At 40.7% G+C, this 16274-nt stretch overlaps 1 protein-coding gene across 1 annotated transcript in view; it reads right to left on the bottom strand.

The window, feature by feature from the left end:
- The window catches only part of astn2 (astrotactin 2), a 278125-nt gene that overhangs the window by 80855 nt on the left and 180996 nt on the right, over window positions 1–16274 (bottom strand). Inside the window, exons 12-13 of the mRNA XM_079363577.1 lie at window positions 10682–10848; window positions 7227–7415 (exon numbers count right to left, since the gene is read on the bottom strand). Of these exons, the coding sequence (XP_079219703.1) occupies window positions 7227–7415; window positions 10682–10848 (356 nt within the window). The remainder of the gene's footprint in view (window positions 1–7226; window positions 7416–10681; window positions 10849–16274) is intronic.

The raw sequence follows: 16274 nt of genomic DNA, 5'->3' as shown, positions 1-16274 counted from the left end.
GACAATCTCCCGAACGCGCTCACCTTATGTCTGCTAAGTCACAAACATGAAGGGATTACGGAGACTTTCATAACCACATCTTACACTTGCATCTTATTTCCCCGAAAATTCCCTCTGCTGAGATGTCAATATGTGAACAAGAACCAAACTTTCCAGAAAGAAAGCTGCTGTTATATGTAAATCAGCAATTTAGAACAGTACTTCAACTGACTTATAAAGCTAAGGAAGAACAAACACTGAGTGGAAGCTAATAAAGAATAAACCTCCTGTTAGGTTCAACAAAGGCAGAGTAAACTTGACTTTCACAATTTGGGGCAGAATTAGCGTGCATCCGGATATTATTATGGTCACATTTAATACTTCATATCGGGTTACAAATATTCACCATTAGCAAGTAGTTTATTGGCAAGCATTTAGTCAACATATTCACAACACATGACAAATCAGTGTTAGCAAAGAAGTCAGAGATGTCCCCCAATAACCCAATAAATGATTCATTCTCACCAAGGACATTATGATCCTCATCATGTTTTGCAAAGGTTTTTGCAAAGTTCTGATTTTTTCGACAGACGTACACACTGGAGGCCTGAAGGGGCGCTCTGTGGGACAGTTTGTTTATTGGAGAGAGTAAGGCTTGGCAGTCTGTTGAGATGGACTCCGACAGATAGGTCTATAGATGGGAGACTGGAAAGTGAATCTGTTATCAAACCACATACTGATGAACACCATCGGAGCAGCGTTTCTCTGAGGCTGTGCCCCACTGTTTGTTTTCACAAAAACAAGAATAATATGTCTGAATATTCCTCGAGGCTTGCCACTGAATGTGGAAAAAAAAAAAAAAAATGTCGCCAACCTGCATCGATAAAATGTGTAGACTTATGCAAGACAGACTCAAAATTAAGTGTTTGGTGCTTGAAAAAGAACAAGCAAGTACCCCACTTATTCCTGGGAGAGAATTCAGAAGCTTAACCCTTCATCCCCACACTCTGCCTTACGTTCCCTCACCTTCTGATGAAAATGGGAAGAAATTGCCTGATGTTTGTTGACTCACCTGCCCTGTCGAAGATACCGTGTGCTCACCGAGGAGATAATTACTGAAAATTACAGAGAAACAGTGTTTTTCTGCCTGTGAGCCTTGTGGGCTGCCAGATTCAGAATGTATTCATTTTGTTGTTTTAGTTCGAGAGGTAAGCGCTGAAGAGGAGTTAGTTGCAGAATGCCTATCAAAAGCAGTTTTGTCTTTTTCTTCCCCACTGTGTCTTTTCCTTTTTCTGCGGAGAGTGTCTCTGACATCACAGTGACACGGGTGGCAGCATCACCTTCACAAAGCAGGGGAAACTTCTTTCTCTTCCTTTTTGTTTTTGATAACACCTCCTATAATTTGAAACAAGAACAAAGCCTGACAGTCGTTTACTTTGTGTGCAATTGTTTGGCAGGAAGAAGAAGACTCAGGACAAGGCTTCCATCTTCGAGCTGAAGGATGAAGTATGATTGAAACCAGATTAATTTCTCAGAGAGTGACTTACAAAAGGATGTATCCTTGATGACGGATTTTGATTAAGAATTCCAAATTATGGGGAAATAAATGTGATAGTCATCTGCATAGACGATAATATGGCCCATTGCTCATAATGGCACAACAGCCTTTTTTATGTGATTGTGTTAAAGGGGATATAATTATAATAGATAACTGGAAGGCGTGGCTCAGGGATTTATGGCCTGTTGTAACCAGCTTTGAGTACGTTCTGTCTTCAGCTGGTGTGTAAAAGCCAACAATTAACTGTGGATGAAACTAGCTAATTTGTAACTAAAGTTGTGTCATTGTTTGGTTGACCACAGAGACGTGAGATTCGTTCACGCTGCAACCTTCGCTCTTGAAAAAAAGAAGCCAATGCGGAAGTACAAAATCATGCAGTTAATGTAACTACTAAGCAAGGTCAGCCGGAATGAGATCCGATAGAAACTTGCTGAAAGGGGGCATATAAAAGCCTGTAGCAGTGTTGGACATTTTTTCCATCAACAACTCTTTTCTCTGTCGGTACTTGTATGCTGGGACAAGGACATGACTGAATCAAGCTATAATAGCTTGACTTAACAGTTCATGTTTGCGTACTGAGTTCGTCAGAGCACAGTATGTGGGAACGAGTCTGGTTGTTATTTCCTTCCTAATGCACTGCCATCTTTAAGCGCTGCTTTTCTGGATTATCTCACAACTTCAATCGACATCCCCATATAGCACACCCCCTTATATTTTTACATTATGGCTGAGTATGTCACATTGGTGCTTTTTGTTCAAATCACAAGACCAAAAAATGCACTTTGTAAAGCTGATGGGCAGTCATTATCACTGTCCTACAATTCCTCACAAATCCATATCCTCTACTTCCCATCAATCCACATGCCTCTGTGAGTGGCAATATGTTATTACTGTGCATAAAGCTGCACAAAGGAAGACACTGGAACATGGATTTCAAATTAAATGGATGAAGGATGTATTTTTCTTTACACCGATGGAAAAGTGGTTTGCATTTACATATGTGAAGGTTAATCAAGCTGTCAAAAAAAAAAAGACTTGTACTTAAGAGTGCATCCGCTAAAAGAACAATCTTTTGAATTTAATAAGATAATTACATAATACATCATCTAAAGGATGGGCTCTGGTTTTTATATCTTTATATAGAAATCAGTTCTAAGTGGAATTGTTTTCAGCCATAACATTAATATTCACACATTTAACTTAATCATATATATGCATTCCTCGATTGCATTGTATTACTCTGTAATTTCATAAATTGCAAATAGCTTAACACTCTCCGCTGGTCTACTTTAAGAAGCTGACTAAAGTGAGAATAATGTGAAACAAAATGTGCGCAGACCAGCCATAAATCATGGGTAATATTTGATATTAAAAACACTTCCTGCGATGCTGTGACTAAAAACCTTGCAATTAATCTCAATTATCAGATATTTTACTTTAAAGCTGCTCACGGAGAAGGATGGTATGAGAGAGAGCCAGAGAGAAGCAGAGGGAGAGAAGCAGTAGACAGCAGAGGCGAGTGAAATAGAAATAAAAAAAAAGGGTGCTTGGCTATGGGATGGGACCAGCATCTGCATATCAAAGACTCTTTGCACATCACTTTAAATATAAGGTGTGCAGGTGGGGATTGTGTTGTGGAATCTTATGGGAGCAAGCCATTCAGGAGACAAAGCTATTGTTCTTTTGACTAAAGACTCAGTGGATTTGATAAGCAGAATGAGTGCCTTGGTGAGATGACATGCAGTAATACACATGTTTAATTAGAGGCACTGGGAGTCAAGTATAATACTCCAGTGAGCTTAGCTTGTCTGGTTAGACTTCCAATGATGAATAGCTCAAGGAAAATTTGACTTTCAAAATGTTTGCTGGAATAAATTTGATCAAGACCAACATATAAAAGATAGAAACACATTGTGGATCCAATAAACAATGCATTTTCGAGCAGTCCGGACCCCCTGGGGTTAGTCTCTAGTACTTTCATTTTGCTGGTCTTGGACATAGACTGTAAATATTAATCAGCCATCTTGTACAGCAGGGGGCTCTGGAGGCTTATCGGCAGCAGACGCCAAGCTGGAAATGCTGTCTAAACCTAAAACCAGGCTGAGAGCCTCAAGTAGATTTTTTGCACTTTCGCACTGGCTCAATTTTTTTTTAAAGAACTGAGGTTGCCGCTGGGTCATGGGCCACAAGGTTTAGCAAACCCTGTTCTATCAAAATTGGAGCTTTGTCCAATTATGCCGTCATTCTTCTGCTTGCCTTTCATTTTACTGTGGCATTCCAATATCTGCTGAACTTTGTACATGCGGTTAGTTTGCATTAAATGCTTTTTCTCGCTTCGTTTCAGATGATCCTTCAACTAAGACACAAATGTTTATAATCCAAAGAAGCACATCCACAAGGAAGTGCACTTTTCATGTGTCTGCATGAAATCAGTGAAGTGTGCTTCCAACTGCAGGGAACATGATAAGAGGGGATCCTGCAATTAGCATGTAAATTTTTCTCCAGCTTCCGGGAGTGGGTTTAAATTGAACAGGTGTATTAAAAACGAATTTCGAGTTGAAAATAAATAAATAAAATAAAATAAAAATTACAACCCATTTTACTGAAAGCTCACAGCAGATAACATGTTACTTCACCACAAAGAAAAACAAGCATTGCAGCTCCACCAATTTACCTTCCTAAAATAACCTCAGTACTTTATATGTTTAAAAAAAGCCGGATGGACAAAGGGTGGGGGGGGGGGGGCGCGAGCTTGAAGGCTATAAACTTGGTATTCAGTGAGGGGAAATAGTGCCCTTTTAATAAGATATTTATTGAGCGCACTTGACTGCAGTTACCCCATGGCTAGAGGGAGACTCCATCTTTTACAGATCTTCAATAAAGATTTTTCACCCTATTACAATTTTATGAGAGGCCTTACAGACAAACAAATGGATTTTATCAGACAGAGGTAAAGTGTGGCCAATGAAAATGTTTTTTTTGTAATCTTGTAACTTAAGTTAAGATTGATTGTATTTGCAGTATTATAGCTTTCGGGTAAATTGTCTTGGATTGATCATCCAGGATGGAGCCAAAATACTGGACTGAGTAATGAAATACTACAAGCAACGGTTTTACGCGGCCGAAGAAAACAGCTGCGTCAGGTTGGTAACAAATTCTTACTTTTACTGCCATGTGCAGGTTTATAATTGTTACTGGTGTAGCTGTAAGAGAAGAATGTTTAAAAGAGGATGTTATCTGTTATCTCAAACTGTTGGATAATCAATTAAAGCCTGCAAATTAAAAAAAAAAAAGTTCTCGCTGAAGATTTTCCTATTCTACGAAACAATTTTTGTAAATTATGATAAACGTTGCAACAATGTGCGGATGTGCCACAAACTTCTACCTATAATAAACTTCAGACCCTTCAATGCTTGTTTAGAGTGTCTGAGAGCTGCCAATATGTTTGACTAGTTTTAACCCTGTCATGTGTGTCACCCCACCAGAGCCCTGGCTTAAGTGCAAATCTCTTTACCGGCCATGGTTTGATGTAGCCCAGTGTGCTGCGCTGGTCTGGATTCCAGACGCAGGAGACCCACTGTGCTCCACAACGCTTGAGGGCAAATGGATGAACTGACTGCTTCCCCCTGGTTGCTAAAACCTTCAAACTTTGCCTTTGTTTTATCTGTCAAACTGAGCCATGTTTGGTGTATTTAAGGCTAGTCCCCAAGTGGGTTAGCTTTGGGAAAATGGGGCTTTTAGTCTTTTTTTTCCCCAGACAAGGCTGTAGACGTGTCAGTCATTCGAAGAAATGTTCTTAAGATGGATCTGAAGCCTTTTCTTTCAAGCTTAAAGCTCTTTAGGTGATCAAAGGAGATAATCCCCCCCTAAATACTATAGCTTTTTTATTTCAGTCCAGCTCGAAAGTATCCCATCTTAAGATGTAAGTTCTTAAGTACAAATCCATCTAAAGACAAGGAAGAGAGGTAAAGCCATGCTACCTTTAAGATCCTGTGCTGACACCTCTTCAAATCTTTGAACTTACCATAAAGGAGTGGTGTCAAAACTGTGTCTGTTACCGCCCCATCCTTACCCCCTCTCCTGTTTGTTTGACTGAGCTCTGTTTGGGAGTGTGTGTGTGTGTGTGTGTGTGTGTGTGTGTGTGTGTGTGTGTGTGTGTGTGTTGCTGTGTGAATGCTTTGCGGGCAGTGCAGAACTTTGTACACAGTTTTTTTTTTTTTATCGCTATGCCACGCCCCCTACTGTATCGTAACTCCGGGCTCCCCCTAGGGGTCTAGACTTTTCTAATCACTGCCTAACTCTTACTTATAAAAAAACACTAGAATCAGTGTACTCTTCATATCGAACATCATTTCATCCCATGATTACCAGCCATCTTTGTGGGTAGTTTAAGACGCCGACATCCCAAAGACATCTTCAAGGACGGAGACACAACTGAGCTTTGCAACTCAAAACACATTTAATGAAACATCAATTTGAACGGCTTCGTCTCAGAGATTGTACTTCAAAAATGAATAAGAACAATATTAAGGCCCTTTATCATACACTTTTCTGTGGATTACGCACTCTAAATGCAGACAGCTTCGGAAGATTTATGTCGAATGACAGCCTCTGAATTATAGAACATTTCTGCGAAAAAGTTCTCACAATGGATTCACAGTCATCTCGCATCACTCAACTTAGACTTTCATGTGGTTCCTTTGAATAAAAAGCAGACTGTATGATTAAAGCCATAATGCAGTCTGGGTTTTCAATGACTTTATTACTATATGCTAGGATTTTTGAAAGGAAAAAGCCGAGAGACTGTTCTTGGTTTCCATGGAAGTTGCTGTACAAATTCATCGCAGCAATACAGCACAAAGGCCTGACCCTGAAGAAACACAGCGGAGCGATCATGTGGCTGCGTTTATCCAAGCTTAACTGTTGTGACCCACAGGGCAGGAGAGATGAAAAGCATTTCATGGTTACTTGAAAGACTGTGGATGTATAGTTTGTAGTGTGTGTGAGTGTGTGTGTGTGTGTGTGTGTGTGTGTGTAAGACAGAAACAATGAAAGCCGGATATAGGTTGATTGTTCTTCCATGTGTGCTGTATTTGTGCATACATAGACCTTTGCTATCTCTTCCTGATTACAGGAGCATATCAGCACAAACAGTGTGATTTATCGTCGTGAGCCAGGTTTTCAGACGGCTGACAGTTTAAGGGAGAACTGCCATGGGATAAGTCTCAATTCCTCACTCAACCATCGCTCCCTCGCGCTCCTTCTCATTCTTTCTCTCTCTCGCACACACATCTGTGCAAACACAGATGCGGCACCCCGACAGTGAACCCTGGCTGCTGGTTCTTAGAGCTGCTCCATTGAGATCTCCAGCTTTTCTATCTCCCCGACAAGCCCAACAAAAAAAAAAAAAAAAAAAAAAAACCTGATAAACAACGCCCTTGATGATGCGTCTTCCGAGATAGAAAAGTGTAAACATTTGTGCTGTGAAACAAAAGATCTCAAGGGAAGAAGCTTGTCAGTGTAAAACACAAGAGTAGACGCGGATGATAAGAGAACGCTTTTCCGTAAGACGAAAAAAAAAGGGGGGTGAAGTTAGAAGCCAAGACAAGAGTCCTAACACTATTTAAGACAATGTAACGTGGATCATGGGTGTGTATGTGTGCAAGTGTGAATAATGTACATTAATTACCGGAAGGTCATTTGGAATATCTGTCCCATGTTGACTTGCTGGCTTTTGTTGTTGTATCCATGCAGCATCTCACCAAACAGGGTGTCGTTGAAGTGAGCATCTTGCCTTGGGCATTTCGGTCCCTCACAGTTGTCTGACAGCAGGAGGCAGGAGCGGCCGTCCCCTGCCAGTTTATACTCCTGCACACACCTGAGGACGAGAGGAAAAGCCTGTAATAAACAGTACACAATTCCACGTGTCTGATTTAATAAAAAAGCTGGGGCTTTCCGTTTCCCATTGATGGTTACGTTAAAGGAGGGGGGTTTGGGTTTAGGGGGAGGGCAGTACATACGGCATAATGTAATCCGGCAGATGTAAGCTGTAGCTTAAAACAAGCTTCCCACCCTGGTTCTACCTTCCCTCTCCTCTTTCACACATCCGTCCACAAACTCTGGTTTTCTTGTCTCCTTTTGTGCAATGTTGGCATCAAGAAAAGTTGCATTTTTTTGTCTGTTTGTAAGGTCTTTTAACGTGAGACTATGAGAGCACAAAGAGGTTCTGCTCGTGGCTATGATGGGCGGTGAGAACAAGCTTGGAGGGTGGAGGGCTCGGGGATAACAGAGCTCATTGTCCTGTTAACTTTTTGAGGTGTCGGAGGTCTAACCTGACACTGGTAGAGGAACTCATCTACTCGATAACCATGATGCGTTAGCTGCATTAATTCTCAGTAAGGTTGCGGGGGGCATGTGGTCTGGAGCTGGTATAAATAGAGAACAAGGGCACTGCTAAATGAGTCTGAAAGGTTCTTCACTGAGCGCTTAGGGCATATACTACAGAACACTATACTACTACAACTATAACGACTGTAACAACTGCAACCCTGTAACTTGCTCTTTTTTCAACTAATTTAAACACATACATTTTTATATTTTCATCTAATTTAATTTTTGCACTGTGTGATTTCTCTTCTGCTATCCAGCTTTGCTGCTGTGACACTGTAAATGTCTCTGTTTGTGAGATGAATAAGGGATTGTCTTATCTTCTCTATACTTGAAATGGCAAACCATACAAGACTGATACTGCATGAACCAATACAAAGTACAAATACACCTTTTGTACCTTTTGTTCAGACACCATTATTGGATGTTATCGACTTTGAACCTTCACCTGGACCTCTTTAGTCTTCTTGTGGATTCCTTTGGATTGTGGATGCAGACCACCTGCAGTCTGGGACCTGCTCCATTCAATCGGCCTCAGTTCTGGGAGTAAGCAACCGCTATAGACACTTCTTTATCTTCAACATTGGTATTGCCTTTAACTTTATTAACCAGTTCAGTTACAGTAGACAGATGTGGCAGTCCACCCACTCTGGTTGTAGATGCTTAATGTGAATGTAAATGTTGTCTCTATGGCTGGCAGCATGGGTGAAGAGCCCAAGACATATTTGTCTTTGTTAGAGAAACAACATGACTCTTGGTTCTGTTTGAGATTTCTGCCTGTAAAGTGGAACTTGCAAATGTGGTATTTTTATCTGGCCTCTGTAATGATCACAACAAAGAGTACGGTCTCCATCTGATTTTATGTGAAGTGTCCTGAAATTACTTCTGTTAGTGTCAGTAAAAGTGACTGATTGCTTAACTCATCAGTAAATTGCAAGTGCATAACCGGAAGTCAACAGAGCCATTTCAGCCTCATGAACTACAAATCTATCAGCATGATCACAGATAACATCCCGGCTATGTGAAACAATCTGACTGGTAGTCACGAAGCTCTTGCCAAAATCTATTTGTTACATTAGTGAAACACTGCACTGTCATTGCAAAGAATTTGGACATAATTGCTGATCTGGAAACAGATTCCAATGTGGTGGAATTCAGCAAACTGTGCAATCAGTCACACGTATCATATCTCATCCATGTATCTGCCCAATCCTCCCGTACAGACAACTTTGATTAACTTCTACTGTTGGCTGGCACAGAGTTTTGTGCTCACACAGCTGATCAGGCCTCATCGCCTCAGTGGGGAAAAAAGGACTCTGCAGCTGTTGGCAATACTGCCCTCAAATTGCAGCAGATCTGCAGGCTTTGGCATGGAAGCAAAGCTATTTACTTTTTTTTATTCCAACTGTTTGATCAACAACATAACAAGTACAACACCATTACTCTCTATACAATAATTAAGTCATCTTTTATATTCCCATTCTTGATAAAATATGTAGCAAGCTGTTACATATTTCCATCCTGACAGTGCAGATAAATCAGAATCAGTCATGGTTTTACCATCGGCAATCTGCAGCGGATATTTAGAGAGATTTTTATACTCCAAAGGGTGTCACAATTGATTAGATGAAAATGTTTCTGATTGACCAACCCTGAATCGAGCTCCTGAGGTTCTCTCATAGAAAAGGCAGAGTCGATTGCACTGATGACATTAGGGAAAAAGCAATTGCTGCTAATAGAGTTTTGATCTTGGCCGAAAGTGGAAGAGGGCCAAATGTTCTGGGGGAAATGAAGCCATCCAGCAACGTGGACCTCACACACCTCCAAAAGGAATGAGAATATTTTTATTTTTTATCTGTCAGATGAAAAGGTTCGAAGGTCATGGACTTTTTCACACCACTGTCATGAAATGGAATTTCTCTTAAACATGATGAATGTAATTCGTAAGAGTGCTAAGAGTGAGCAGATAACTTGTGTGACATGATGTGTCACTCAAATATGACCCATTACCCTTCACTTTGTACTGTGACACTGTACGGGCTGGGCATGCTTCCAGCAAAATGTTTAATGATATCAAAACCTTTTCAAAGAGCACCAAGAAAATCAGTAAGGAAAATCAAAGTAGTGAAGAGATTGGGATGGGAGGTTGGATCCAACACATAACTTTTACTGAGGACACCAGGGATGTCCTGCTTGAGTTGAGAGTTTCCTCTTTCTGGCTTTCAGCAGTTTGTTTCATTTTTTTGGTGCGTGCGCGCTCAACCGGTAAGCTAATGTTTATGTTCGCTCATATCTTGATTCATGGCTGAAGTCTTAATGATGATTGGTTGCAGGCTTGTAGACACTTCCTCATTAAGACGTCATGCCCATTTTGATGAACATTATGCTTGATGAAGGGCCCAAAAAGTTGCCAGTAAGCGTTTGTTTGCAGGTTGAACAATGTGCTGCGAACTGTTGGACAAGTGAACAAAGTGAAATGCTTAAAAGTCTCTGAATAGGATCGATATATATTAAAACAAGGCATTGTTCCATCTGTTGTTTTGGGCTGGTATCTTACAGCATATTCATATTTGAATTAGTCAGTGTGAAGTCACTACTTATTCCTTATTTACACATCTCATTTCCCTCATGTGGGTTTTTGCCTGAGGAAGAATTTCTTGATAGAAATATCAATCACGGAGCCAATTTCATGAGCAGGCTTTATTTCCAGCCCGCAGACACCTTTACTTTTTTTTCCCCACTGTAAGTTATTCTCACCCGCAAAACATGAGCACGTTGCTGGAACTGGGGTCATCTTCGAGGGGCACAAGCTGCTGGAGACACAGCTGCTCGCAGCCTCCATTGAAGCCATCCGTGCAGTCAATGCCCCTGGAGTAGTCATAGCAACCTGAGCCATCCTTCATTGGCCTCAGCCCCTCAGGACACTGCGAGGAAAAAAAAAAGAGAGACAGAGGAGGAAGAAGGAGAAGATGGTGGGAGGAGGGGAAGGGGAGCAGAGAGAGAGAGAGAGAGAGAGAGAGAGAGAGAGGGGGGGTGAGGAGGAAGGCATAAATTAGGGAGAGGGAAGAGTGAGGCGCAGAGGTCAGCGTGTGCATTTTAATCAGGATCAGGCAGCACTGAGGAGGCACAGATAGTGAGATCAGAGGGAGGAAGTGGGCAGTGGGAATTTGAGTAGGGAGAGAGATTCAGTGAATGAATAATGAAAGATGGCAATTATGTTCTTTGATACCATACAGAAACTGTGGATGTCTCAAGCACGGGGAAAAATACAACTCCCAACATTTTGTATCTCTCTCTTGAGTTGAATGGAATTGTCAGTCAACAAAGAGCCATTTTTCATGGCGCAAACAAAACTGTGTGTTAAGCTTCAGGCCTACAGGTTTAGCTGAGGAGACATGGACGTCTTCTCCTACGCACGGCAACAAGGAGTGTAAGAAAAAAATCGGAATGTTTTGCCGTGAAATACGAAAAAAAAGGAAATATATAAAAAAAAGAAAAGGAAGGCAGAACAATTTAAGCTGCCGCTACTGACTGGCTGCAGTACACATCATAAACCCACATCCTCCATGTTAACAGATGGGACATTGGACATACTTTAAAATAAGAATACAAACCCAATATTTCTCTCTCAAACCCACTTTGTCACAAAAAAAGTAGTTATTATCACGCTGATTTGTGCTCAACTCATCTTTTATTCTGAAAAGTTTCTTTTGAAGTCGTTATTTGATGCTATAAAACACTGTGAAATGCCATTATTAACGCCTCTCTTTACCAAAGCAGCTCCTGCGGTGCTGTGTGTGCTGGATTAGCAGAGTCGAGGAGGTAAGGCAAGGGCAAACATGACAAATGGTGCTGACAGATTCCCAGTTTAATAAGGGATATGTCTTTCATTTTTAAACTTTCTATTTCAGGTCATCATTCAGGTTTATTTCAATTTTTTTGTTTAACTACAACACAAGACGGAATTGATGCAAAACAGTGGCTGTGGCTCAGTTGGTAGAGTCGGTCGGTCTCTCAACTAAAAGGTTGATGGTTCAATCCCCAGCTCCTGCAGCCATATTTCAGATGTGACGAGACACACCCCAAATTTATCCCGCTGCTTGGTTAGCGGTGTCTACAGGTATGAACTGGAGTAGTTACTTCTGATGGTCACTTTACATAGCAACCTCTTTTATCAGCGTGTAGGTGTGAGCTGTGGTGTAAAGACACTTTGAGAAGTCAGAAGACTAGAAAAGTCCATTTACCATTTAGACACAGGGAAATCCAAAGGAGTTTACTGGGTCCCATTCCTGCATGCCAATTCACTGTACAACATTTAATGTGTTCTTAATGAGTTATATTTCCTACAGCAAAATAAATACAAATTTAGTATAAATGCATCAACAGCAGATGCAAATAAAACAGTGCTTGACTCCATTAAAAATGTAAATCTACTAACCATTAATGACTTGGCTGCTTAATTTCCTCCAGTTTGGGATTCAGAGGCCATTATCCTTCTTGTATGTAGACTAAAGAGTGTTGAACACTTGATGAACTTTTCTGCTGGCTCAGCTCAGAGGCGAGAAAAAATGCTGATGGGGAAAAATAACTGACATGCACTGATTTGTTCATTTTAGAGATAAATTGTTTTGGTTGGTTTATCACTGTAATGACAACTCTTTAAATAAGCCATTTAACTGCGATAGAATGACTGGGAGGGTTGTTTACAGGGAGGAGCGATTCTGGGTTCTTAAATGTCTCTGTAAAAAAGAAAAAAGAAAAATGTTGACAGCATCTTAATTGCAGTGTATGTCTTAAACTTGTTTGAATAAAAATACACTGGGGGAAAGAAAAAAAACAAAACAACAGAAGGACTTGTTTTGATTACTATACTCTTTACTTTTAACACGTGTTAAGGGCACACTCAGACTGGGTCCAGTTGTCCTGTACCAAACTAAAGCACGATTGCCCCCCAAAGGCATGCACGGCCCAGTCTGTGTCTGCAAAGTGCGGAAAACAACAAAGAAGACTCCACTTCACTGACTTACACGAAGAGTCATTTTAGTCAGAAATAGCATTAACACTCCAGGATTTGATCCAACCAATTTTACTAGCTCTTTAATTGATGCATATTTTTATATTAGCTCTTGATTATTGTTTTCGATGCATATTTTTTTGTACACTTATATTTTGATCTATTTACATTTTTTTGCACTGTGTGATTTTCTTCTGCTATCCTGCTTTGCTGCTGTAACACTGTACATTTCTCCGCTGGTGAGATGAATACAGGATTATCACATCTTATCTTATTTCTCGATCATGAAGGCGAGTTCGATTGTACTTCATGTGCAGGTTGCGTACCCGTTCTTCCATTCACACATCAGCAACCGTACCGTGCCAAAGAACACGTCCTCCATGCCAGGGTCAAGGGAGCAAACCATGCTTGAGCACTGATCGAAGCACTCACAGTAGTCAGACGAACGAGACTTTGAGGGCGATGCATGCTTAGACACTGTACAGTGTGAGTGCACCATAAGAAGCCGTACTTTCTTATTCATCTTATTAACCTCGAGAGTTTCTATGGTAGCATCTTTTCTGAAGTTAAAATAGACCTTGATAAAGACTTTTCACAGGAACTTAGCAGAAAGCAAAAAATATATATATTTCAGATTCAGCATACTCAAACACTAAAAATTTGATCAAGGATGTTTTATTGACCCCGACATGGACATCTCTTTCTGCTCAGCACTTGATCAGGCTCACCAGACAATTTGCTGGTGTTCTTTTTTGTCATGTACCAACAGGAACTTTTTTAGAGAGCTGCTGACAGATGACCTCCAAACTGAGGGGAGTTGGCTCCCCCTCCCAGTTTGGCTGTTACATTAAAGAATTACAAAGGAAAAGTCTCACAAGGGGAACCGGTTTGTTGAAACAGTTCCCATGTACTGTCGGTGTGTGTAAAGCAGCCTATAATACAAAACAAATGAATGTTTCCCACGGATGTGCATACAGCATGTCTGTCTCTGTTTCCTTTTTGGACATACACAGTAAAAAGGTAAACGCATGACAATGGAGGAACAGGTAATATTGTCAGACATTAAGTGACTTAAATGAATGTAACTGAGTAACTAAGTGTCTTCTAAAAATAAGGTCAGGCTTAGAAAGGAAGCTTTAATTCTTACTACAATAGTTTGCTCATTTTCACCCAATAGAGTAGCTTTGCATGATTTGCTGTTTTTGTCTGTGAAAACCCCCTCTGTGTTTTAATCCTCCGTCTAAAACTGTTAATATCAGCTGCTGTCTCTGAGGCACCCCCCCCAAAAAAGAAAAAAAAAAAAAATCATAAAAATAAAAATAAAGTAAAAATAAATAAATAAAAACAAGCCAGAAATAAATAACAAAAATAAAATGCCTTGTTAGGTATTGAAGTGGTGGTAGTGGTGATGGGGGGGTGATCCAGTGGTAGAAAATGGCAGAGCCAAACTTGAAGTCAAGTTTGTGTAACACATTAACATATGTGTACTTTATAATGTACAGATGTGCCCAGAATTAGAAAGGTCATCCAAGAGTGTAACATTAAATGCATTCCACATGCATGGGAATGTTGTTTTTTTCTTACTTTTGGGACTTTGCCAACACATAAACATAATGTTGGCGTAAAGTGGTTTTCTTGCCGTTCGGCTGTGTTTGACTGTAAAGACTGCAGAGGGTTAAACTCCTCGTTCGACTATCTGATCCTTAATGTCAGTGTATGTTCCGCTGAAAGAACCCTGATGCCAGCAGTGATTTTTTTTTACTTAGTTTTTGATTAAACTGAGGTCGCAGCACCAATGAAAGGCTCATTTGGTGGGTTATGTAATTCAGGACAGGGGAAATAAGAAGGGCAGTCAGGTCTAGGATACAATAAAGAGAAGACAGCATTGGTTTTGTTGGCACATCTACAAGAGTTACAGGAGTGGAGAGGGACTAAACACTAGTTTATATTGTGTTAAATCATGTGACCAAGCGTCTCAGCCAGGTAACTTCATATGGGCTAAGAGTAATGGACATGATGCAAATCTGCAGTTGATCCATCGTCCACCTTTTTTTGTAACATCTCCTCGGCAATAACGTATCAAAGTGGAAAGCAAACAACTTCCAAATGTGAGGCCTGTGAAGCCTTGAAATCCCTCCGAGCAGCTGCCGTGCTCCAGTTATCAAGGCTGTAGCTGACACAAAAATAAATAAATAAATCATCCAGTATAAGTTTTTAACACGGGGAACAAGCTGGAGAGGAAACAAACTGATTTGCCAACAATGTCACCTTCAGCTTATTCAAATGATGGAAGAGCTGCACACTCATGTCAGGCTTTACTTCTCATCACCTCCGCAAGATTTTCTCTCTAATTTATGGAACAACTATCCTACATAGACGTATATAAACACACGTAAGCAGTTAAATTACAGGAGGTGTGACAGTTTGTAGGACTATTTAATGCAATGATAAAGATGAACAGTGAATACCAAAAGTGACTCAACACATAGTAATCAAGCAGCTCTTTCCTCATAATTAGCTTTCCTATAATGCCAAGATTGCCTTATCGTATTAAGACCTCTATCTCATAAGATTGGATGAAAGCAATTGTATCAAAAATGGGGGAAAATGAACATGAAGATAAAGTTACATCGGATCTCTCTTGGCTGCAGAAGTGTTCAAATCATAAATGAAGAAGAAAAAAAAAAGAAAGCCCTTTTTCAGTCTTTCCCAAACAGCGACTTTATTGATCATGGATTTTGTCTCATTGACGTCGCCATTTGACTCCACCAGTAACGGACAAAGAGGTGGAGGTTGAAGCAGGTCTTCAGCCTCCTGGTAAGCTACAACACGGCCGTCTTTCGGTCGACCTAGTAACGCCCCTAATTTTGCAAATGTCGGCGACTTGCTCAAGGGCACATCAGCAGTGCTCAGGAAGTGAACTTGCACCTCTCCGCTCACCGCTAGACCAATTTCCACATTTGGGACTTGGACCGGCAACTCTCTGGTTCCCAACAAATGTCCCTGCAGGCTGAGCTTCTGCCTCCCCAAAGAATCTGATGGAGTGAATTCATATGGACATTTCTCTGCCTGCATATATTCTTAATGCACGCGTTAAAGCACGTGATGTTCACATTAAACACTTAAGTTTGACTATGTTTGCCTCCTCTTGGGCCGATTCCAAATGAGAATTTTATGATGACATTAAACTGCAGAGTAATGGTAAGTCACTCCTGAATGTACTTCCAGGGATTAAAACATGAACTAAGCAGGTTTGAGGAATACATAAGCAGCCATATGCATGAAATCATCCTGCGCACATAGATCACCTACACCAAATGACGCTCGCTCTGTCTG

The sequence above is a fragment of the Symphodus melops genome (assembly GCF_947650265.1).
Source record: "Symphodus melops genome assembly, chromosome: 16".
NCBI lineage: Eukaryota > Metazoa > Chordata > Actinopteri > Labriformes > Labridae > Symphodus > Symphodus melops.
The sequence above is the reverse complement of the archived record's forward strand: the minus strand, read 5'-3'. Positions and strand labels throughout refer to the sequence as shown.